Raw genomic sequence first — 25,037 nt, 5'->3', positions numbered from 1 at the left:
GGGACTCCCTCTTTCTTTGAGGGGTTGAGCAGCACTTTTCAAGGTGATCACACTCCCAAAACTATTGTACACACTCCAAAACACATACTACCTAATTGCTTTGACAGTATTTACCAAGATTAATGGGAAACTGAGGATTCTGTTATGGGACGGGACACCATAGAATAACTCTTAGAATGTTTCAGCGTAACCAGTATAATGGTCTTTAACTTTCCCAAACCATGAAAGGGAATTGACTTACATCTCATGATGAGCATTCATGTTGTAATTCACCAAAATCAGTCCAATGTCAGCAGGCGTGTTGGAACTGAGCAAGCAGGCACTTGTTGCTGTACCTTGAAGTACATGGATCTGTGCTTGAACCTTGGTTTTCTTATGTTTCACTGTTGCCATAAATGTATCTTTTCTCTTTATGGGTGTTGATGCAGGCCAATAGTATACTTTGGCCTTTGATGGCATGAGCTGCGGTAATAGAGACAGTTCATTGTACTTTTCATCAGGCCTTATATTTATCGAAGCACCACTATCGATGATAAAAGATATTGAACATCCATTTATTTTTAGTGTAATCTTTGGACAGTTATTTGTATGATTTCATTATTTTGACATGTCAACTTTTCTTTGACAGACTTTGTCGCTGCTTGTCCTTGTGGGTGCGCACAGAATGTTGCTTCTGGAATGTTCTGGCAGCCATTTTGTCTTCACACCGTGATGCACTTGCTTTTTCCTTCGCTCTGCACATTGTCACAAAATGGTTCTCTTTACCACAACCTTTGCATATCTGACCTCTGGCTGGACACCTTCCTTTATGTGGAAACTGAAATTCACATCTGAAACACAACTTCTTTTTGCATGTAGATATCACTTTGTGTCGTTCAGTCATTTGTTTCGAATTACTAGGCACACTCATGAGTTACTCGCTCTGGGCACATCTGGCCTCCATGTCCGCAGCTTGTCTCTCAACACGTTCCTCAGCTCTGACAGCCATCAACACAGGCTCCCGACTAATAGTTTCTCTCAGCATTTGTCGTCTGAATGAATTGGATACGTTTCCATCAATCACTCTAAGCCTCATGGCTTCTTCATCATTAAATTCATTGAATTTACAGTGCTTGATGAGTGTGTTGAGCCTTTCACAAATTCACTGATTATTTTGCCAACTCTTTGACGTTCTTGACTGAAAACTTAGGGCCTGATTACAACTTTGGAGGACGGTGTTAAACCGTCCCAAAAGTGGCGGATATACCACCGACCGTATTACGAGTCCATTATATCCTCCAAAGTTGTAATCAGGCCCTTATTGTTCATAATCGACGTTTGGTACTGGATTTACTTTGCAATTCTGTGCATTCTTAATCTGATAGTATGTGACTTCTTCATCAGTTCTCAGCATTTTCTTTATAACTTTTTCACACCAACACCAGCAAAATTTTAGCGATATTTGATCACCATCCTGTTATCAGTCTCCTCATGTGCATGAATGAAATCTTCAAATGTCTCTATCCATGCAGTCCATTTAATGCCAATATTTTGTTTTTTTTGGCAGTATCGAGTGGTGGTGGTTTGAGAAAGGTGGCAGTGTTGTAACTGTTATAAGAATGGCTGACGGCGAGGGTGGAGCTCTGTCAAACGCAGTCAACTGTCCCTGGGAATCTCCATCATCACAGAAGACCGACCATGTTTCAGCCTCTGGATCACCCAAGACAATCTTTTGAGTTCTGACCATCTTCTTAGTCTCTATATGAGCCCCGTCACTCAAGAAGACCTCTTGACTTGTTCTTAGCTGCCACCTGGCAGCCTCAATGGTGTGCCGCTTCAGGTATTGGACAGCTCAGTAAGCACATCCCAGTGTTTCTTCTTGGGTCTACTCGCCTGGTGCTGAGGTCATAATGCTCTGCTTATTAAGACTCAGGTAAGAGAAATAGCGGTATGCTTCCTTTTTCCTTATTCTGTCAGTCAGTGATATTTGATATCTGATAACTATTGTTAACTGTGCTTTGAAAACCTGGTTGAATCCACCTTTAGCGGTAACAGTCTGTATATTTGATAATTTTACTTTTTGCTGTAGTGCGGTACCTTTTTGTAGATTCTTGGTCGTAGTCTCTTGACCAACATTGCATAGACTTTTCCGTGAAGCTCTCTTTCCACTCACATGCTTCACATCGTCTGGAGTTGACTTCACATATGCCAACCATTGACTTGCCACTTTGACGAAGGCACATGTGGCACGCACAAACAGTTTGCTTGGACCACAGCCAACTCTCTAGTACAGCACTTTCTTCTTCAGGTTACTTATCACCTATCTCATCGCCAGTTGTCGCGCCTTCCCCAGCCTGGTACCCACTGAATGATCAGGCCACACACTGAGCTGAAAATCATACGTCTTTATTCCACTGCATGTACCTGTGAACTCTCAACATTCTAAAGTGGAATCTCATACATTCGATTCCAGCGATTACATCACACACTGATATGGACTCCTTGAGGAGCCATTAAGGGTCTGTTCTAAATCATGCAAGCCACTACAACCTCCAGGTGTTTATAACAGCCAGAATTAAGACGTCTAGAGTTGAGGACGAAGGCAGTGTGCGTTTCAGTGCCTGTCAGTAGATCAAAAAGGTGTTCAGAATACATGATCATCCAGTCCTTGGCTTCTATCCAGAGTGCACACAGACCACCATTGACAAAGCCAACAGTCCAGGCTGGTTTTAGGTGTGTCAGTGATTGTGTTATTATATTTAGGTGCAATAACAGAAAGATCAGAGGGACACCAAGTGGTCAAGTGGCATACAATGGGAATCCCACAAATTTTGTTTGCATTTTTAAGTCACACTTATAACTTCACAGGCCATGCCCTTTTTAGAGTCCCCCCCAATTTGTCATCCCATTTAAAGCCCAAGTCAGTGCATTCATCACCTCACTCAATCTGTAAGGGATGATCCATACACCATTTCCACTGCAACCAGTCCTGTCAAAGAAGTTTAAAGCAGCACTGCCTCATGATGCATGAGGCAGTGACTGGAATGTGGTCATGGGAAATTAGTTGTGTCATGACAGCCAATACTGCTCTGAAAACAGCTCCTTCGGCTGCCAACCGGGAAAACACCAGAGTGGCCAGTGAGACCATGCAAAGGAGGCCCAATGGGACTTAATAAGGTGATTTATCAATTGAGTTTTTGTTAAGGGTGACATGTAAAGAACGTATACGTGCATAGGAAGGACAAAGACAATGTGAGTGACCATAGAACGGCCAGTGGCTAATCCTCTTTGTCGGTAATTAATTCTCTGCTTTTAGGGTTGAGCGCGGAATGCGCTCTGTCCCTGTTGTAATCTCTCTGTGTACTTTTAGCCACACCCATGTCATGCCCATCACTTTTGTTGGTTTGTGGGCTTACCTTTTAAAATTTGCTTGATTTCATTAGTGAAAGGTATGCACAGGTCATGCCTTTTCCGGTGTTTAGCCCTCCTCTAAAGCACCGGCCAACTACTGAAAACATATGAGGCTTCATGTTTTCCGTATGGTTTCTGGACTACTTTTTCTCTTTATTTCATAGGCAGCACAATGTCACTGGGCAGTAATTGAGCTCTCTTCATGACTACCAGTTTAATTCTGTTATTTATCCTAGCGCTCCTTCATGAATTCAAGGTTTTACACTGCGCGTTCACGGTTGTTTTTCTTTTTTTAGTCATTTTGTTCTGATTAGTCACCTTCACGCTCATAGCGTGGTGCATTAAATAGGCTCCCTTATGTGAAATTGTACTACTTTTTATTTCAATTTATACGGCAAGAAAAATCCGGTTAGGAGTTTACAAGACAATATCTCTAACTCGAGCAAACTCGAAACCCATTGCATTGCAAATGCTTGTTATACCATGTCACCTAGCAAGGAACACATGCTTATTGGGATTATAAATGAATAAGTGGCCTTTAGTGGTTTCCCATCCCCAGTAACTTATACGTTCTGTACTACAAATAGCCTGCCGGCGTTTTCAGTGTATTTGTTTTGATCCAAACTGAGCTTTCCCTGCGCCCATAGCAACAGCACAAACAGAGGCATCTCGGCCGCCGTAGGAATGCAAGCCTTGGAAACAAAGCGTGCAGCGGGAGGCCGGGTGGCTGCAGTCAGGTACTGCAGCCAAGGCAAGCATCAAATGGGTGAAAGAGCGAAAGGTTCCTGCCAGGACAGTCTTTGAGTTACACGCTATCTGCTGTGCTGGTTGCGCTTAAGGGATGCCTATTTCCTCCGGAGCCGAAGGACATGTGGGCGTTGGGGTGGACACGTCCATCAAGTGGATACCTGACGGAGGGACAGACTTCCAGACCCCTAGGGACGTTAACTCCTACCTGCAAAGGTACGCCACGTGAGGATTGTAATGCTTCTGCGTCTTAGGAACTTATAAGGGCTAAAATGTGTATGGGTACCGGCCTTATACTAAATGTTGCAGAGTATATATATATATACACACTCAGCCAAGCTACGAAAAATAAAGCGACACCTTCTTTAAAAAACACGAAAGATCACACACATTTTCGCATTTTCATAATAACATTTTGTAGAAATGTAATTTTATTGTACAGCTTTCACGTTACCAATATAAAAGCGCGAGGTCCATAAAAAGGCTGATTGCAAACACTCTAGTACATTGAAAACAGTGGCTGAGTCCACAAAAAAGAGACACCAAGTGCCAGTTATTTTATTCTTTCTTGATGATTCTGCTTGAATTTTGTTAGGAAAAATCAACATATGACAATAAGTGTTGGACTCGCGCATGGTCGCTAGTCGCATAGCCAGAGTGTCATGGGCCCTGGCGCCAGGAAGAAAAATCCCTTGGCTGTTGTTGTGTATACAACAACAATCAGGGTTCCTTGAGACATCCTGCCTCTGTGCCCAGGTGCCACTGCACCTGCTACACCCAGGGAAGCTACGCCTTTGATGGCCGTACAGCTCTCAATAGACAGTGTTCAGAATGCAATACGTCAAATGCATCCATGGTTCCAGGTGAAACGGGGAGCTCAAGTGTCTCGGTTAGTTCATTCGGATATCAGTGAATGACAGTGGAGGGACTGTGATGTCGGCAATTGTTACAGCATCAAAAATAGCATGTCACTTTTGGAAGTATTTCATTAATCACGCTACACTGGTCACTCGAAACGTGCCCCATTTCTCCACATCAGGTTGAGACAGTAATTTGACTCTCTGCAGTGCAGGGCAAATAGTTGAAAATGGAGAGAATGAGGCGTAAGGTCCAGAGCTGGCTAATTTGGAATTGGAGAGCCAGGTTCGAGTCCCGACGTCTGCTCAAAATCCTGTGGTTCTGGGCAAATCACTAAATCTTCCAGTACGTAAAGAAAAAATGAACGTGTCCTCGTGTAATGTAACTGGTTGTCATGTAAAGGGCTCAAATACTTTGGGGTCGAGTTCGCGCTATATAAAACGGAAAAAACATTAACATTGGAGTTTTCCAAATTAAGGAAAACGCATTCGGTTTTGAAGTATATACATTGCTCGTGGGAATCTTAGATTCTTAATTGGTTGTTGTTAGAATGGACGTAGCTTTAAGAGGGTGTTACTCCCCCTAAAAATGGTATTATGTTGTAAAGAGTTGGGTACAATTGCAGTCAGGTATGGGGAAGTGTGTGTCGGATTTCACCTGGGATGTGTTCATATACATATACAAACACACACACACACACTTGTCTATTTTGAAGGTTTTAAAAAATTTAGGTTAGTTTGAAAAATATTGTGTCTAACAATACGCACTACGACTTCACCCCCACATGCCCTGCTTAATTGTTGAGAAATTTGAAGTTTACACCCCAATCTTACTGACCAAGCTACGCCCCTTGTTGTTAAGGTTTCGAGTTGTGTTGCTTTAATTATTTCTTATATGAGGGACCCTCCGTGGGACGTGTGGTCTAATTCCGCAAAATACACGAAACTAGAGCAACTCGTCACCGCAGTTCCAGGGATGCGCGGTTCGACTTGATGCTCCATGGCAACTTTATGCACGTCCGCTAGGGGTCAACATCGGTTCACAGATATAATTAAATGCTTGAAACTTACACACAGGGAGAAACAGTGGCAGGCTGTCACAATATTTGCATGAGAACTATAATTCCTTACTTTGTGCCAGACCTCTCACAACGACAATGTAGCCGCACCCTTACATAGCTTGGGGCGTGTTCTATACTAGGACATCTATGGGGCGGTCAGTAGGGTGGACAGTACTCATAAGCAACACATCTGGTCACACTAACAGAGGTGACAACATGCCACATGGCTTAGGGTGGTCAATACCTTACTTAAGCCATATCTTAGGTGGGTAAGCGTTGTTTAATTGATTTACTTGTGAAAATAGAGCAGGTTGCAAAGTTTTTCTTAGGAGTCCACCGCCAGTGCTGCCGAAGTCAGGATTACCTTAAATCAAGGCGGCCCGTTCTCGGTTTCACATCACACTCGCCACTTTCTGCCACAGTCGTGCACCTCCTCTCTTTATCTCACGCTTGCAAGTTCTTTTTCATTCCTGCCTTCCCCCTTTGTCACTGTTTCCCTATATTTCTCTTCACGCTTTCTTCCCTTTCTGCCTCATTCTTCCTCGTTTGATGATGGGAAATGTTTCCAGACCCCCCAAAAAACAATGTGAGTGCCCATCACCTCCTTGCGCTTTGTGCAAACACCCTTGCAGTGGCCCTGCTAAAATGTTTCACAAGGTTCTTGCTTGAAGAAAAAACATTCGGGGGTTCGCGAGTTAGACACGACGTCACACGAAAATTAGGCTAGAAGCTTCATTTCCCTCAGTCTAGAAGAGTGGAGCTTGTCGAGTTTGTATCCAGGACGGAGGCACTGAGAATGCGACAACCTGGACGCTTCGACGAGCCTGTGAGAAATAAATAAGAGTGGTAATATGTGTACTGATGTGGTAATGTGTGTACTCATGAGGGAGAATTAGGTATAGAAAATTCTGATGGCACGAACCGGTTTGATCTAAGAAGACATGTAGAGGACAATTGAAAAAAAAACAGTGCATTTACTGGACTGTGGAGTAATCCACGTGATGGGGGCCGTTTCGAACCTGAAACACTACCCACTGACTCCCTCAGCTTTTAAAATGTCGGCAAGCTTTAGAAAGCACGGCCTTTTGCTGAAAAACTCATCTAAATACCTTTACATCTGGAGTATGTTGCATGGTGTCAAGAGACTCCTCTGGAGTGACAGCTGCGCTTTTAAAAACACAATAAATAAATGTCTAGAATATCCTTGACCGGATATTTAAGGCTGCCAAGAGCTGCGCAACAAGGAGACATTTTAAGAGAAACCTTGTGGCGACCTTTGTGGCTTCATTTTAATGAACCTAGAAACATTCAAATACAGTAAGGATATTAATTAAGCCATGGGATTAACATTGTCCATGTAAGATGTTCATTCATTGATACACTTTTTCATATTGTGTAGTGATCCGTAGGAAACAACATTTAGCGATTCATTTTGTTTTAGCTAAGTAGTACTCAGAGTGGCATGTTCAGGTAGGAATGGAAATCCTAGGGAGGGCAGAGGGAAAAGAAAGGAAGGAGGGGCCCTTAGTCAGATTGCTGGCCATGTAGGGTTGTGCAATTCATTCAACCGGTTTCAAGGCACATTGGGATCAGTATTCTTTGGAAAACAATGCCCAAATCGATTTTTATCAGTAACACGTTACAGTGAATTACTTCCTTGTTGATTTCCGTTGCCCTATTATGATCCACGCAATTCAGGCCAAAAGTCACAATAAACAGGATTTGTCCATTTTAACTGCATTGAATAATTTCCGTTTACCGCCCTAGAGAGCAGGCCAGAGAATCCGTTATATTGAGTAGTAGAACACTTTGGTATTTAGGCCCTAATTTTGAGTTGTTGGGTACACTGGTACACTATTTATCAGCCCCAATGAAAAAAAAGTAAAATCTTGGGGACCAGTATTGATCTGTCCCTATAAATAACTCTTGTTCCCAATTTTCTTCCTATCAATGGGGAATAACACAAGGATTTCAGTGTTTTCTGTACTCTGTTCATCTTTGTATTTTTACTCTCTTTGTAGTTCTGGTGTTGATATGCATCAGTAATTTTGAATTAACTTTTACGCTATTTCCCCAAATAATGAAAAAGTAATAGTAATGGTGTTCATTTATAGAGCTTTATAATGGAATCATTCGTAGTACTGTCCTGTAGCCATAAAAAAACAATATAACACAAGGACTGTCTCAGAGCTGGATTGGCCATTCTGGAGACTGGGAAAATCCTGGTAGGCTAGGGGACACAGGTCACATTTCAGGCTGGAAGGGCAAGCGGTCCACTGCTCATCCAGCTCTGAAAACAGCTCCAAGAGTTCAACATACACTTTTCTAATAGGCATGTCCATGTGTTGCTGCCAAGTTCCAAAGCATTTAATTATGTGATCACTTTCTCTTCCTAACTGCTTGTACAAGTGGCCTCCCTGGAAAATACATTTCTGAAGTTGTGTTCCTAAATGAATAGATCAACCCATTTTTTTAAAGAAGTTGTTTTCAGGAACATTCCTTTCCTCCCCCACAGATTAGTTTTTGAATCCTCTGACCCAGACTTTTTCCAGCTCCCAGTTGGTCTGAGCACCTGCTCGCCGGAGTTTCTGCCCCATGACAGTTGAAAAGCTACCACCAACCGTTAGTCATGTCAAGGCATGGAAATGGGACAGTTCTCCCCCATGTTGAAAAGGGGTCCAACTTGGACGAACCTTGGTCTCTAGCGAGTATTCTGCTAGGGAGTATTCATATTAACATCTCATGTTGCACACCTCCTAGGGGCCACGTGACAAATCACCCATGGAGAGAAGCATACCAGGTACACAACTTCAAAAATCAGTTCAGCGGCTCAAGGCTACCGGGCCAGGGATATTCAAAGCTATAAACTGCTGTGCATTGACAAATGGAAGTTCAAGGGCTTTGCCATTTTATTTGTAATATGTGTATTTCCATAGGCATTATTGCATCATTGTTGCACATTACCCTTTTTGCAGGGTCATCCCCAATGGTTTTGCCTCCTGACTCCGGGCACTTTACCAGTGCTAAACAGTACTAGAGTGCATATGCTCTCTGTGTAAATTGTACTGTTGATTGGTTTATCCATGACTGGTATCTTTGATTTACTGGTAAGTCCCTAGTAAAGTGCACTAGTGGTGCCCAGGGCTTGTAAATCAAATGCTACTAGTGGGCCTGCAGCACTGGTTGTGCCACCCACATTAGTAGTCCTGTAAACTTGGCTGAGACCTGCCAGTGCAGTGTCTGTGTGTGCAGTTTTATACTGCCAATTCTATTTGGCAAGTGTACCCACTTGCCAGGCCGACACCTTTCCTTTTACTACATGTAAGGCACCTTTAAGGTAGGCCCTAGGTAGCCCCATGTGCAGGGTGCACTGTATGTTTAAGGTAGGACATATAGTAGTGCATTTTATATGTCCTAACAGTGAAATACTGCCAAATTTGGTTTTCACTGTACAAGGCCTATCTCTCTCATAGGTTAACCCGGGGACTGCCTTTAAATATCCTTAAAGCGCAGATTCCTTTTGAGAGCAGATACAAATGTGGAGTTTAGGGTCTCTGAACTCACAATTTAAAAATACATCTTGTAGTGAAGTTGGTTTTTAAATTGTCAGTTTGAAAATGCCACTTTTAGAAAGTAGGCATTTTCATGCTTAAACCATTCTGTGACTCTGCCTGTTTGTAGATTGTCTGTCTAGGTCAGTTTGACAGTTGGGTTATTTTGCACATCTCTCTAGACAGTGACACAAAGAGGGTGGGGGTGTAGCCTGCATATCCTGATAAGCCATCTGAGCTAGAGGGGACAGAGGAGTGGTCATTTACACTTCAAAGGACTGTGCCTGCCCTCACACAATGCAGTCTCCGAACCCCTGGTATGCGTCTGGGGCCTGGCCTGGACAACAAAGGATCTTGCAAACACTTGAGACTTTGCTTTGAAGTTTGCCAACTTCAAAGTCAGAACAGGGTACAAAAAGAAGACCCAAAACCCCAGACCTTTAGAATCTTTCTGGAATCAAGAGGATCCTCTGCCCAGGAGAAGAGCTGAAGAGCTGGAGGAGGAGTACTGTCCCTTTGCTGTGTTGCTTTGCTGGACTGGCCTGCAGTTGCTGCTTCTGCCTTAAAAGAGTACAAAGGGTGAACATTGCTGTGTGCCCTGCTTGAGAAAGTTCTCCAAGGGCTTGGAGTAGAGCTTGCCTCCTGTTGGCAGTGTCAGGGACACCAAAGACTTCAGTTTCCTCGACCTGCAGCACTGGGAACTGTGTGTTTTGTGCTGCTCAAGAGGAGAAACCACTGCACCGCCGCCAACGACACCGCTGGCCTGCACTGTGACCTGCCAATGCTGCATGGAGTCACATTTCCCCGCTTCGCACCGCAACCCTGGTCTCACCGATCTCGAAATCAGACAACTTCACCGAGCCGCTGCTCGCACCGTGACCTGTGGGCCCCGCACTCCGGAATTGCCTGCTCACACCACAGCCTTGGCATCCCCGCCGCCGCCGCTCCTGCTGGCATCGGCGCCACTACCTGCACAGTGGCCTGTGGACACGGCTTGTGAGGTACACAAAGCACCGTCCTGTCCCACACCGCAGCCCTGGTCCACCAAAGCCAGCATAATTGACTCCAGTGTTGTCACCAGGCATCCTGCCTGCACCATGGCCTGTGGACACTGCTCGTGAGGGCCATGAAGCACAGTCCCGCTGGCTTGGGCCTACTGACGACAGCGCTTCAGCAACGACGACACCACTGCCTGCACCGTGACCTGGTGACACCACACGTCGCACAGCCCTGCTTCACACAGCAGCCCTGGTCTCACTGATGCTGCTGGATGCCGTCACTGAGCCGCTGCCTGCACCGTGACCTGTGGGCACTGCACGTCACATCGTCCCGCTTCGCACTGCAGCCCGACGCCATCCACGCCAGTGCTCCTCACTTCATCAGGCCCGTGTGTGACTGCAAGGGCCTGATGACTCCCGCACTGACTCTGGAACCAACACCACGACGCCAGGAACGTCACTCTCCAGAGCTCACAGCAAGGATCACAACGCCCTGCAATTCCAAAGGTACTGTTTTGTGTGTCTTCCTGACACCAAAGCTGGCCCGCAACACTGCGGCTGGCCTGAACTGTTGGTTTTGTTAATCACAACGCTGTGATAGCCCCAGGTGGAGCTATCGACTTCAAGGAACTGTATTTTTGAGTAAATCTTGCAAAATTCATATCTTTAACACTGTACGTTGGATTTTTATTGTTTTGATCTTGTTTTGCACTGATAAATATTGGCTATTTTTCTAAAACTGGTGTGGTGTCTGTTTGTAGTGTTTTCACTTATTACTGTGTTATGTGCATATGCTTTACACATTGCTTCTGAGATAAGTCTGACTGCTCGTGCCAAGCTACCAAGGGGGTGAGCAGGGGTTATCTGAGTGGGTAATCTCCCTTATCCTGACTAGAGTGAGGGTTCCTACTTGGACAGGGTGCAAACCGACTGCCAACTAGAGACCCCCTTTCTAATAATCATTGTATGATATACTGAGCCATACTATTTATATGATGATTGATGATGATAAAAAAATCAAAATATACCTAGAAGAATCCAATGTGAGCACTTAATACTAGAAAAACCTTTAAGGACCAGTGTATAAGTTATTAATAATAATGACATAAATAATATCTGATATAGGAACGATGCATACAATGAAAAGTAAATTCTTTATCACAGGCAATCATTAAATAAAGATTACTTTTGGTAATGTTCACTATTTGTGCAATTACATTTTAATTTTACTTAAAAATGGTGGAATAAATGCAATTGCTGCTTTCACTGTTGTTTTTGTTTATTTCCTTCAATCAGATAATTATTTTATTGATATCAATTACATTTCTTTGTGTTTGGATGAGATAGTGTACAACAACCATGTTTATGCAAGATCTTGGTCTAAAAGATGTGTGTCCTGGCCCGTGGTTTCAAAACCTCATTCGTTCTCAGTGCGGAGTCGCATATAAGCTCTGGATGTACCTCGGTGCTGGACCAAAGGCCGTTGTTAACTGTCTCTGAGAAATCAGGTACCAGCATGTTGTTACAGTGCCATTCACTAGTCAGGTAGCAGCGGTAAAGTGGAGCTGTGCTTTACCTGCCACCAGATAAGAGGAAACAAGGCAAATGTACCAGCCTTCCCGCATTATCAGATTGCACCGATCACGGTATTGAGTTGTGCAGGGGTCGAGCATAACTAATCATTTTCCCTGCCAGAATTCTAAATTGTTTTGCAGAGAAAAAGTTCAAACGAGGGAAACGTGGTTTTAGGGCGTAGTAAAACTAAAACCACATGTTTATCAACATCCCAGTGGTGGTATCTCCTTACAAACTTTCCCCACCATGGTGCTGTAATCAAATTATTTTGTATCACATTATCCACACATGTAGATCAGTTTATTAGTATTATCTCCGAGACCTGCTGCAAAAATTAAATTTTCAGCTCCATTTGCCATTTTCTAACAGTTTAAATAACCTACTCTTGTTTCCGGTAGTAGCTCTTTACACATCCACTCTTTTCTTTTTTTCTTTTTATTGTATAGTATTTTATTTTAATCAGGGATTTTCCATATAATTCATATATAAAATTTGAAAGACCTCTTGAAAAAGCAAAACAGGTACAGCCCAAGGTAGAAGGGCTATAAGGCTATTAGAACATTTCACCCACTGAGGGTAGACTATTTTGAATTAAAAAGGAATAAACAGAAGGACAAACATTGGAATGTTGGAGCAGAAGGCTTATACCAGCCATTATAAGCCCAGAGTCACTTCACTGTCTTCAATGGAGCTCTGAACATTCCTATGTTCTAATATAGCCTTAGAACCCGCCGTAGCGGGCTCTACCGGATATTAAAGGCCCGCTCCCGCGTTAAAGGCCTGAGCAGAAGGCGAGGGCCTTTAAGAAGGGAGAGGGCCTTTAATAGCCGGTAGAGCCTGCTACGGCGGGTTCTAAGGCTATTAGAACATTCTGCCACTCAGAATGAGTCTATTAAATAAAGCAAATTCCTTACGAAGCCCGAGGGGATTAAAATCCCCTCGGACTCCGTGAGGCTTTGTTCACAGCTGTTGCTGTGAACAAAGCAAACATTGGAATGTTGGCGTTGCAGGCTTTTACCGGCCAGTAAAAGCCCACTGCCAACGTTCCAATGTTCTAATACATCCTTGTAGCCCACTGTAGCTATTAAAGCCCCGCTCCAGCGTTAAAGAACTGAGCTGAAAGGGAGGGCCTTTAACAAGGGAGCAGGACTTTATTCGCCAGTACAGCCAACTACTGCAGCCCATAAGGCTACTAGAACATTCTGTCACTAGAGGGCAGAATGTTCTAATAAACAAAACAAAGGCTTCATGGAGCCTGAGGGAATTGGAAAAATACTTGTAGCTTTTAACATGGCGGTGGCTAATGCTAAAATAAAGTCAATAGGAAAAATTAAGCTGGTGGTCAGTAATAAGACGGTGTGCTGCTAGGCTAAGTGCAACATGGAGTCAGTGGTCAAAACACAAATATCATTACACTCCACCCTTTTGACCAATGAATCACATACCCTATAGTCTTAAAATCAACTTTCTTTTTTTCTTTTAAAACATTACATGAAAATTAGGTACACATTGTACACAGCAACATAATGAAATGACAAGAGCAATCACTATAAAGCAATAGAAGTATGAATAATATTTTTTAACCGTTAGACATGCTAACTTAATGATCATTCAGGTATTATGAACAGCTGAACCAGACACACCTATAATGGAAACACTTCAACTTATATGTTCTGATTGGGATAATAATTGAATGCCTGAATCACAGTCTTCACTTAATTGAATATTGTCTCTAGGATAACTAATATGTATAGAGTTAGAAGGATACAGGGTGATTCCTAATCATGTAAAGATACACGGTCCACCTGCTGGAATGTAAGTAAAAGTGAGGTTCCTATACGAGAACAGCCAGCCAACTGGCAATTTAAACACGCTTCATGTGACTGGCAGCAGTCACCAGGTGATAATAACCCATGCAGTTGGTTCCATTAGAATTGCAATCAAACAGGTTGATAAGATATCCATGGTACTCTGCATTGTTCCCATGCAGGACATTGATCTGTGAAGCACAACTTGCTCCAAATGGATCCATATGTGTTGCCCTTCAAATGCAGCAGGGGTGTTGCGCAATGTGATCGATCAATCAGGTTGAAGCTGGGGGTGTTGAGTCCCTCCCGACCCCACACGCACATGCCCGAAGGGAGACCACATGGAGACCACACAGCACACTCATGGTCAGAGGCAAGCTGTAGCATGATCTCTAAAAGAAACAAGTATGATCTTTCTCACAAATAACATTTGTCAGCTGGGATGTTCTCCCATTTTCCCTTTCCTAGTTTCATAATCAGCAGGACATTATTAGAACCCTTGACTATAATTTCTGCATGTTCTGGAGGACCATTTGGGGATTCCACCCACACCTTAGCACCAGGGTTTTTGTCATTTGAACTAAAACTTCCCTCTCCACGTACTGTCAGAAAGGGTGGGGAAGTCCCCTTCCTCACCAATCCTCCATGCACTGGAATTATGACAAGTTTGGCAATTTTGTAAGCATTTAGGTCAAGACCTACAGGTTCTGGTGTGGCTCTGTATGGAGCTGAAGCTCCAGGTTGTATTTCCCAGTACACAATGGTGTTGGTGGCCACGTGTGATTGTATCAGGGGTGTTTCAGCATTTTTTAATGGTCTGTTATTCAGAATCTGGAGGGCTTCATTTAAATGCTCTCTCCAGTTTGTCAGAGTCCCATCAGATAATTTTTTAGTCCAGAATTCTAGAGGCACCCTTGTTTTTCCCTGCTTTTGCCACCTGCTCCAATTTACATATTGTCCCTGGACAGTTACATGTAACTCAGTGTCTCCTTCCTGCACTGGCCACAAGTCTAAAGCCTGTTGAATTGGTTCTTTTGCCAAATCACACGCACACTGCTTCTCTTCATCCCATTCAAACTCATGTTTTTTCCTTGCCACTTTGTACCAAAGTGTTAAGATTTGACTCAAATGAGGGACATACTGTCTCCAAAAATCAAACAATCCCATGAATCGCTGTGTCTCTTGCTTAGTGCGGGGAGTGGCAAACTGCAAAATATTTGGTCTCCACATTTTACTCTGAAAAAGTTCCACAACCCGCTGCGTGAATATATCTTTAACATCCTTATCTTCTTGCAGGGTTTAATCTTCTAAATAATGAATTTCAACTCCCGCCAAATTCTGTGGGTTACTCTTTTTTATTTCTGTATACTGGCTGAGCACAAACTATGTTCTGCTCCTCTGGCTCACCCTGGCCGCCATTTTTTATAAGCTCTACATCACTAGAGTTTGAAAAATCAGCTGTCCATGTGACAGCTTGGTAGATATCAGCCTTATCTTGTAATAACTTATTCTGAGAAGACAGCACAGTTACAGTATTTTATGTGTCAACAAGTTGTTTCTCTAATTTCAGATTTTCATATTCTAACTGTTTACACCTCTCATTCGTTTCCCTGTAAGCAGAGAGGAATATCCAACCCCTCTTGTCAAGAACAAAAGGGACATAATTCTATTCAAAAAGCACTTTTTTAAACACATAAAAATATTCACTACTTCTGTTTTATCCAGAGCCCCATCTCAAAATTCAGAAAGTCCTGATAAACAAGAAAATGCATTTGCCAAGACATTATAAGACACTTTGGGGCATATTTATACTCTGTTTGCGCCGGAATTGCGTCGTTTTTTTTTACGCAATTCCGACGCAAAACTAACTCCATATTTATACTTTGGCGTTAGACGCGTCTAGCGCCAAAGTCCATGGAGTTTGCGTCATTTTTTAGCGTGGACACCTACTTTGCGTTAATGATATGCAAGGTAGGCGTTCCCGTCTAAAAAAGTGACTCCGAGGCATGTGCGCCGTATTTACACTCCCGGGCAAAATTCACGCCCGGGAGTGGGCGGGTCAAAAAAAATGACGTCCAGCCGCTTTTGCGCCGTTTTTTAGCACCTGGACAAGGCAGGCGTTAAGGGACCTGTGGGCTTGGAAGGAGCCCAGAGGTGCTCTCCCATGCCCCCAGGGACACCCCCTGCCGCCCTTTCCCACCCCAGGAGGACACCCAAGGATGGAGGGACCCATCCCAGGGAACTTAAGGTAAGTTCAGGTAAGTATTTTTTTTTTTTTTTTTTTGTGGCATAGGGGTGCCTGATTTGTGCCCTCCTACATGCCACTATGCCCAATGACCATGCCCAGGGGACAGAAGTCCCCTGGGCATGGCCATTGGGCAAGGGGGCATGACTCCTGTCTTTGCTAAGACAGGAGTCATTTCAATGGGGGTTGGGAGTCGAAAAAAATTGCGTAAATCGGGTTGAGGCGAAAAATTTGCCTCAGCCTGACGCCCCATTTTTTGGCGCCCAAGCTCCATATTCCCCTACGCCGGCGCTGCCTGGTGTACGTCATTTTTTTTCACGCACACCAGGCAGCGCCGGCGGCTAACGCCGGCTAACGTCATTGAATAAATACGGCGCCCGCATGGCGCTTCAGAATGGCGTTAGCCGGCGCTATTTTTTTTTACGCAAAACTGCATTAGTGCAGTTTTGCGTCAAAAAGTATAAATATGGCCCTTTATTTCACATGCATTTTCAGCTGCCCTTGACTTAATGGCAAACATATTTTCACTTTTAAATCATACACTTTCAACCTCCAACCTCCCTTTAGACTGCAGGCTGCGCCAAAGTGTTTTGCTTTACTGCTGCTCGAGCTGAAATACACACACTGAAAAGAATCTCTGGAACGCAACTCTTAGTCTAGGAAATACATTAGAAGGCCAGTAGAACTGAAAGTGCACGTTTAAAATGTGCGCAACAATAAAATGAAAACATGTAGAAAGAATCTTCAATCTATAAACAGCAAATATATACATGCAAAGATACAAATACATATATATAATGCAAACCAAATAATTAGTAAAAGTTCATCACCATGGGGTACAGCTGCTCCTTCATCGTTATCTCAGTAGCTTCAAGCCGTAGACTCCAAGGTCGGCTGTCCGGAGAAAAAGAGAGATCTACCCTAATGGGATGTCAGGCATTGACGTCTCAATCCTGGCTGAAGTCTCTGAATCTCCCCACCATTAATCCTGGGTCTCTTATATACCTTAAACAAGCCAGAGACAAGATTTCGCCCCTTGCTTCGTAATTGGTTATTAAAAAATGCTGGCTACTTCAGGTCAGTTTTGAAAGGAACACGTCTGAATTGGCCAAGATCCCAAGGTGCCCTCTCTCAAAACAAAACCGTTCTCTGCCGTACCATAAACATCATCCTAGCACATTCATATCTTCCTAAGCCCTTGGTGAGAAAGAACATACAGAATAAAAACATGGGCAAAAAGCACATTGCATATCGAGGGCATGGAAAAATACTTGCAGCTTTTAACGTGGCAGTGGCTAATGCTGAAGTAAAGTAAATAGGCAAAATGGAGGTGGTGGTCACTAATGTGACAGTGTCCTTTTAGGCTAAGTGCAACGTAGAGTCAGTGGTCAAAACACAAATATCATTACATCATGCCATTGGGTGTAAGTGTTCATTTATTACCTTCAATGGGGCAATATTTAGGATGGAATATTTTTGTCAGACAATATATTTTCCTTACTATATTCTGATACCATACTCCCACCTAGAATGATCTATGACCAGTCACAAGGTCCGTTCTTCTCTTCTGGATCATTGACCCTGTCTTGGTGGTAACCAATTAAACCCTAATTCAAAGTGGCCTTTTAATTCAGATGGGACTGAGCTACCACCCCTATTAGAATTACAAGTTTTATTGTAACTCCATGGATCTCCTTCGTTCATTAGCATATTTCATCTGGTAAAGAAGGTCTCCAGGTGCCATAAATATAGGAAATGAGGAATAACCAGAGGGAATCAAGACAGGGATTATATGTTCCCCTGATAACTATGAATTTCTAAGGTGAGAGTTAAGCTCCCATCGATTGGTGAGCCCCCTCCCTGGAGTTACCAGTACCCCTGGTATTGGCAATGCTCCCTTACATGGTGAGACACTCCATAAATATTACAGCATCTGGCACCCACTCACTGTATTACTGTTTATTGGCTCGTATAAGTTGTGTGGGTAAATGGGCAGAAGTACAAAACTTAGCTGATTTCAGTAGACTCAACTCCCTTCCCACTGCATGGATTGGGGCCTAGTCACAAACTGCATTTTGTAGTGTATTTAGTAGTACTACTAACGTACTACAAAATGCGATTCACAAAGCTACATTTGGAGGTCAATGCCTCCACCTCTTCTGTCCATTATGTGAAGAGATCGCCACCCCAACTACGGAAATCTGTGCTCACATAAGTATATGTTTTAGAAGTAATGTCAGGAGGAACAAGTGAGTGTGGCTGGAAAATGGGGAATGCATAGCACTAAGTGGGAGGGGATTTTCTGGAGGAGTAAGAGGGGGTTAAGAGAAGGCTAGTGAAGGGTTTCGGGGAGGACAAGCACGCACCCACAAAACAGTAAGCCCGTTGCTATTCCTAAACATCACTGTTGTAGTTAGTGTATCCAAAAATGACCCAAAACTGTAGTAGATGTACTCTAACTCTGAGGTGGAGTAAGTCCAGCACCACACATGTCCAAGCACTGATACTGCAACACCCTCTCATAGAAAGTAATGGAGACAGGGACTTAAAATAAAAAACACAGAAACTAATGCTAAATCGAGTTACTCATTTCAACTTTCTAAAATATAAATACAATTAATTTAATATTAACAATATATATATAACTAGAACATAATAATGTTTTTTAAAATGTAAACATTAATATAACACATTTTTGAAGCAAAATTACATTACATTAATTATATACATACAGTTAGCTTTTACTACATAATAAATATATATTATAAAATTTAGGTGAGATTTTTTTTATTTAAATCTTTAAAAAAATACTTTTAATGTATTTAAAACATAAATATTTAATTAAAAAAAATGAGTAATGATGTAACATTTTCTATTTTGTTCTACATTTACCATAAATATTTTACATTAATTTCCATTAATATTTAACAATATTTTACCATCTTTTTTTAGGTTTTATAAACTTTTAAACTTTTCTATAAACTTTATGAAACAGTGAACTCCGCCTAGCTGACGGAGACTTCAGCCTACGTGTGAAAAGTAACTTTACACTTGTAAATTAAAGTTCACTCCTCAAATTAGGAAGTGGGGAGATGTAAGTCTATAGTTTTGAGTAACTTTAGACTTGTGAATAGCCAAAGAAGTTAGGTTACTCAAAAGAGTAAGAATAAACGTACAGGTGTAGATTTTCTCACGTGCAAGTTACCCTATGTGAATATCCCTTATAATCCCTTCACAGAGCTTAAAGAGCCCCTACAAAGGAATGCAATGGATTGCATTTTTACCATTTTTCCTTTGATAGGATTGTAATCCAGTACACCAGCACTTTTTCATGCAGGCAAGTGACGTTTCTTACCCTCAATGCATTGCGCCTACTTTTGAGCAAAGTGCGGTCTCTCTGTTTGGGGAATTGGAGATGCACCCATCGCACACCTGTAGGTATGAGTCTGTGAATGAGTTTTGATGCATATTTGCACCTGCTGAACCTAGCCATGCAGGGTTACAACTACATTTTGCAACTGGACGAGATACATATTTGTGGCATTTTGCACATGCACAAAACTTCTTTGCAATTTTGGTAAGGCAAAAAATGCACCTATCTCCTCATCCACAGGTTTGCAGATGAAGAAAATATACCTTTTAAAACAGACTGGATATATCGCTGCCATATAATGGAACCATCATGGTCTGTCTCAAGTCTGTTTAAACAGATCATCTTTTCAAGGAGAAGAACCTCTTCAAAAGAAATGGGGGAAGTAGATAAGATGCAAATAATATGTGGGGAAGAGAATTCTACAGAGGAGTAATTCAAAAAGAAAGTTCTTTGCTGACAAATCTAAACGCTTGGTTTTGAAATGCTACTTATGTTAGACTTGCCCAGAATTTGGAAACAATAACATTCCTAAAGGTTCATGCTACTGGTATTATACACTATTAAAGAAGTCCACATCGAATCGTTGCTATGGCTGGATAGGTCTGAAACTAGTATTTCCTTTGTCGATGCATTCACACATCCAAGATGTCACCCAAGTCTTAATTTCAAACTTCCATCAGTAGCTCCTATGCAGGTCCTTGTTCATGTAGAGTTTTGTAATCGCACATCTGAGGTTTTCATTTCTTAGGGTGATTTAGGGCATGCAGCTGCTATGTAACCTCAAGTTCTTGCAACCCTTTTTGATTGTTTTATGTGTGTGTTTTTTTCAAACATTTATCAATTTTGACATTCAAACAAAACACAGCTCAGATGTAAACGTGAGTCCACTATGACATATCAGTGATGGACTTTATGCATAAATACTGGTGTAGCACGTGCTCGATCTTATACAAATGCAGAGGGAAGACAGCAGTGACATATTGTGTTATCTACGGACATCGTTTTTAAGTTGAGCACTCGCCTGGTGGGTATTGTAAGTTTCTAGACAGTTGGGACCGTTTTTCGACATCCTCAACCAGTTTGTCAGTGTCCCACAAGATCTTCATTCTTATCTGCTCCCACACACCAGTCACGTACATCCTTAATTTAGTTTGACGATTCGGGCGCTCTGTGGCTCATACAGTTTATAGCAACCTGCTGCTTTGCCAATAACAGGGCGAAATTGACAAATTTCATTTTCATCTTATGTTTTGTGTGGGGTGTCCCTATTCCCGGCCAGCATGCCTGGTGCATCATGCTGTTTGGAAGAGGTGCACCACTTGTCTCCATATTCTGAGAGCAGCGGGCAGGTCCATGTCAGGTGTAAATAAGTAGCTGTAGGACTGCCGCGTTTGGGGCAGTCTGCGGACTTCAGCTGGACTATTTTATGAAGCCGAGCGGGAGTGACATACGTCCTATATGTATGAAAACACAAAGCCGAACTGAGTGAGTCTGAATGTAGCATTGCTTGTAGCTGTTTGTATCAGCCACATTTACTCCATCCAGTCTTTATCTGTAAAGCAATTACCACAGCCCGATTCCCACGTTTGTCTCACGTTAATCACGTGTTTTAATTTGTCCTCTCTGATTGCTGGATATAACCTTGTGATCACCACCTTACCACAGTCTGTACGCTGAATTGTGTCCAGTGTGTTTGAGATGGGTGGGCGTACTGGTGCGCCCCCCCCCCCCCCCCCTTTTCTCACGTGTCCCTTGTGAGCTTCCACATTGCGAAATAGTGCAGGGAGTGTCTGGCATCTAACTGAAATGTTGCCTTAGCCACTTCCCATTGTAGCATTGACTCCGATCCATGTGGGCTGCCAGCCGTGAATATCCCCTTCTTTCTGGCGAGTCATGTTAAGTTCCTGATCTATACTCTTAAAGGCAGGAATCTTCCATATTGGCAGTTCGTGCATGAATGGAAGGTGTTTGTTCCACCTGGTGTTGCACAACTTCCAGGGCTGTACAGCCATATATACTATGGCCCTGATTATATATAAGAGGACGGCCCACCCTTCCGCCATGGGGACTAAGTAAATTACTCAGTTTCAGTGAAAGAGGGACCGCCTGCCTAATTTATAAATAATTGCCAAGTAGGCAGCCTTTTATAAAAGCATTGGCAGGAACCTCCGTCAATGCATTATACTCAGTGCCATGGGGCGGCATCATCACCAGTATTTCATTTTCTTTGCAAATGTAAAATCCCGAGACAGGATTTTCTTTTTGTAAAGAAAAAAATAATGCTCCGCTTGCCGTGGGAGGCTTCTCCCGTGGCGGAGGAGCATAGTTACAACTTTACAGTAAAACATGGCTACATGTGCGCCCACCTATATTGGGTGGGCCACCGTGTCGCCATCTTTCCGAGGGCCCTTACTCCCCATGGCTGTTGCAGAAGTTTGGCCACAGCAGATACAGAGTAGTCCCTGCCCTGGCCAACCTCACAGTCCGCCCGGAATTAAATTGAGCACGTGGACTACTATGTTGGTGGGGAGGAAACTTTGTTGCCGCTGTGATGGAGTTCCCTTCCCCCAATATGTCAGGCCCATGTGTAGTTGTGTAGGCAGCCGGTGAGTTTATTCAGCTGCTCCCATCCCTGTAGCAGCCGTCTATCTATGCCCCTTGGGGGTCGCACCATTCTGCGACAAAGTGCAGCTGGGCTGCTTGATAATCTGTCACCAGATCTGGTACCCATAGCCCGCCTTGTTCATAGGGACATTGCAGTATATCCAGTTGTCATCAAGGATCTCAGTGTCTTGAGTATGTGATGTGGAATCGGGCACATGCTGCGCTGGAAGATATCTAAACATCTGAGCAGCGCCAGCATTTTAGATAGCGCTATCCCACGCGACATTAATAAGGACAATGCGACACAGTAGCCACGTTCTTCTGATGGTTTGATAACAGTTTGCCAGCAGCTAAAGGAGTCTGCAGCCCATGGTATCTCTAGATCTGTGAGTTGCCATTCTGGTAGCTCTCTGCTTATTTAACCCTTTTTAATTTTTATCTGCTAGATCCAGAGCCTGTTTTGTTTTACTTAGATCAAACACTTTTGTTAGGATTGTTTCATTCAATAACGTTCTACAAATCAGTGGTTTCGTAATATTTGTGTGCATCATTCCTTCCTCTTGGAACATGTCTATTTAATCAGATGTGTTTGCATGGAAGCAATATTGCTCACTGAATTAAATGCCCATTGCTGACATCTGCAGTCATTGTTATATCATGAGTTGAAACACTGACACAACTAGTCAGCTTTTCATTTCTCTAAGGACGGTAAATAGATATTATTAGGTTGAATAATAGTACAGACTGTGATTTACAGATTCTAGGACTGACTGATTATAACATGTCTCCAGAACTGAAGCACTTATTCTACTTTGGTGATGCACCTGTAGAAAAGAACATAAGTGGTGGCGATTCAAAGGATTAAAGAAAAGGCAGGGCATCTCTATAAGACTTCACATCACATACATATGTATTAACCTTTGTCAATTTTTGCTTCTTTTTTATCCGGTGGAGGATTCCTTGTCCTTACTTGACATTTTGCCATGAGAATAACTCTGCAACATAGAGCTAATGCACTGACAGTCAATGTAACAATGTAACATCCCTTGGTGATTAATTAATCTGCTTTAGATGAGAGGCGATGAAAACAATGAATGAGGTTAACAAGTGCATTTGTATGGCTCGCATTGTCAACACATCTGCTTAGTACATGGACTGCAACAGAGCCACTCTAAAGATTTTGGGGTCCTGGGCCAAGGCATGTTTGGGTCATTCTATGTGGAACATGTAGATTGAAAATAACAGTGCTCGAAATAACACATACATGGCTGGAATTCCAGGCCTCATACACAGAAGAACGGCTAGAATGACATAGATTTAGGGAATATGTTTATTTGTAAATTATATGACACACTTAATCTAATTCAGGAACATTTTATGTTAACCATGCAGTTTGTTATTAGACAGAATACTCAAAAATTTGTAGTGCTGTGTTGATTATTTCTAAGCACTTTGTTATTTGAAATAACTTATTTGCTTCCTGACACAGCAGCAGAGGAAACCTCATGGTTACAATGACATGCTTGTAGTGTCCTCCCCATCCCTGGAGCATGCAAGTGAACGTACCACACACAGAGCTCTGTAACATATGTCTTTATCCTTCAACATACTTTCACACTCTACTCACATTGCGTCACAGCGTTCATAACCACAGCTTAACACCTCCTATCAGATTAATTAATTAATGTCTAGAGTTCACCCAGGTTTGCGAGGTTCCTAGCCCACATGAAATCAAAGGCACTAAATCTCCCCCTTTGTTAAATAAAAATTACAAAGAACATTAGCATCATATTTCCTCAATGAGTTGCTGAGGCGCAAGCACTGTCATGCCAGATCGGGTCATATGAGGTAGTTGAGATGCACCATCATCATACATTGATGACATAGGCTCATGTGCTACCTGGAAATTCAGATGAGGTTGCCTCACTTATGATCTCAGGAGCTGAGAAACATTGAGGTAAGTGTTTTAAAGTATGATGAATCCTGTGTGATGGATTTTCCGGGACGATGTGCTGTCACCATGTGTCCTTTGCCCATCATGACCCTCAATGGGTCAACAGCAAACAGAGTGTCTGTTTTCCACTTACATTTCTGTTTGACCAGTACCAAGTCCCCTTTCTCAAAGACTGTTTCTTGGGAATTTCGGCGCTGATTGGCATATCTTTTCAGTTTGCACTTTTGAGAGGTATCTGTGGCATGAACCTCATCAGCATTCGTCTATCGGTCTGATGGCCATCGTGGTAGTTTGGTTCCAATGGCTCTTTCAAATAGCAAGGTGGCAGGGCCTTCACCAGTTGTAGAGCACAGAATTGATCGATTGGCACGAAGGGCCAGACACAGGACTTGGTTTAGATCAATTCCCTCCATCGACTCTTGTTGAATTACCTATTTGAGGGTGCCCATGAATAGCTGAACAACACCACTGGCTTGTAGCCAGAGAGGTGTACTCTTCTGATGCTTGACATTGAGTCGACCAAGAAACTCCTTGAATTCTTTTCTGTTGAAAGGCAGGCCATTATCAGATTTGAGGATACCAGGGATGGCCCACGCTGCAAAGATATCATCAAGCCACTCAATGACTTTATCATAGGTTGTCGATGATAAGTGTTCCACCAGAGGAAAACAGGATTATTCATCAGTGACTCCCATGAGCTGATGCTCATTTTCTAAAGGCCCAAAGAAATCAACTGCAACTCTCTCCCAGGCATGCACAGGAAGGCCAGACATTGCCAATGGATGCTGTGTCACCTTGGAAGATAAACAGTTACAAAGGTGGCATGCTTTTAGTTCTCTCTCAACTCATTCATCTAAGCAAGGGAACTACATTT

General features: G+C 42.8%; 1 protein-coding gene across 4 annotated transcripts in view; it reads left to right on the top strand.

Annotated features, from left to right (window-relative positions):
* The first annotated feature begins 4,118 nt into the window (after window positions 1–4,118).
* Window positions 4,119–25,037, top strand: part of LOC138295404 (uncharacterized) — a 229,700-nt gene continuing 208,781 nt past the window's right edge. For all 4 annotated transcript variants that reach the window (XM_069233701.1, XM_069233682.1, XM_069233693.1 and 1 more), the window contains exon 1: window positions 4,119–4,353. In XM_069233701.1, the coding sequence (XP_069089802.1) occupies window positions 4,232–4,353 (122 nt within the window). In that variant the 5' untranslated portion in view covers window positions 4,119–4,231. The remainder of the gene's footprint in view (window positions 4,354–25,037) is intronic.

The sequence above is a fragment of the Pleurodeles waltl genome, chromosome 1_2 (genome assembly GCF_031143425.1).
Source record: "Pleurodeles waltl isolate 20211129_DDA chromosome 1_2, aPleWal1.hap1.20221129, whole genome shotgun sequence".
NCBI lineage: Eukaryota > Metazoa > Chordata > Amphibia > Caudata > Salamandridae > Pleurodeles > Pleurodeles waltl.
This window is presented reverse-complemented; position numbering and strand designations above follow the sequence as displayed.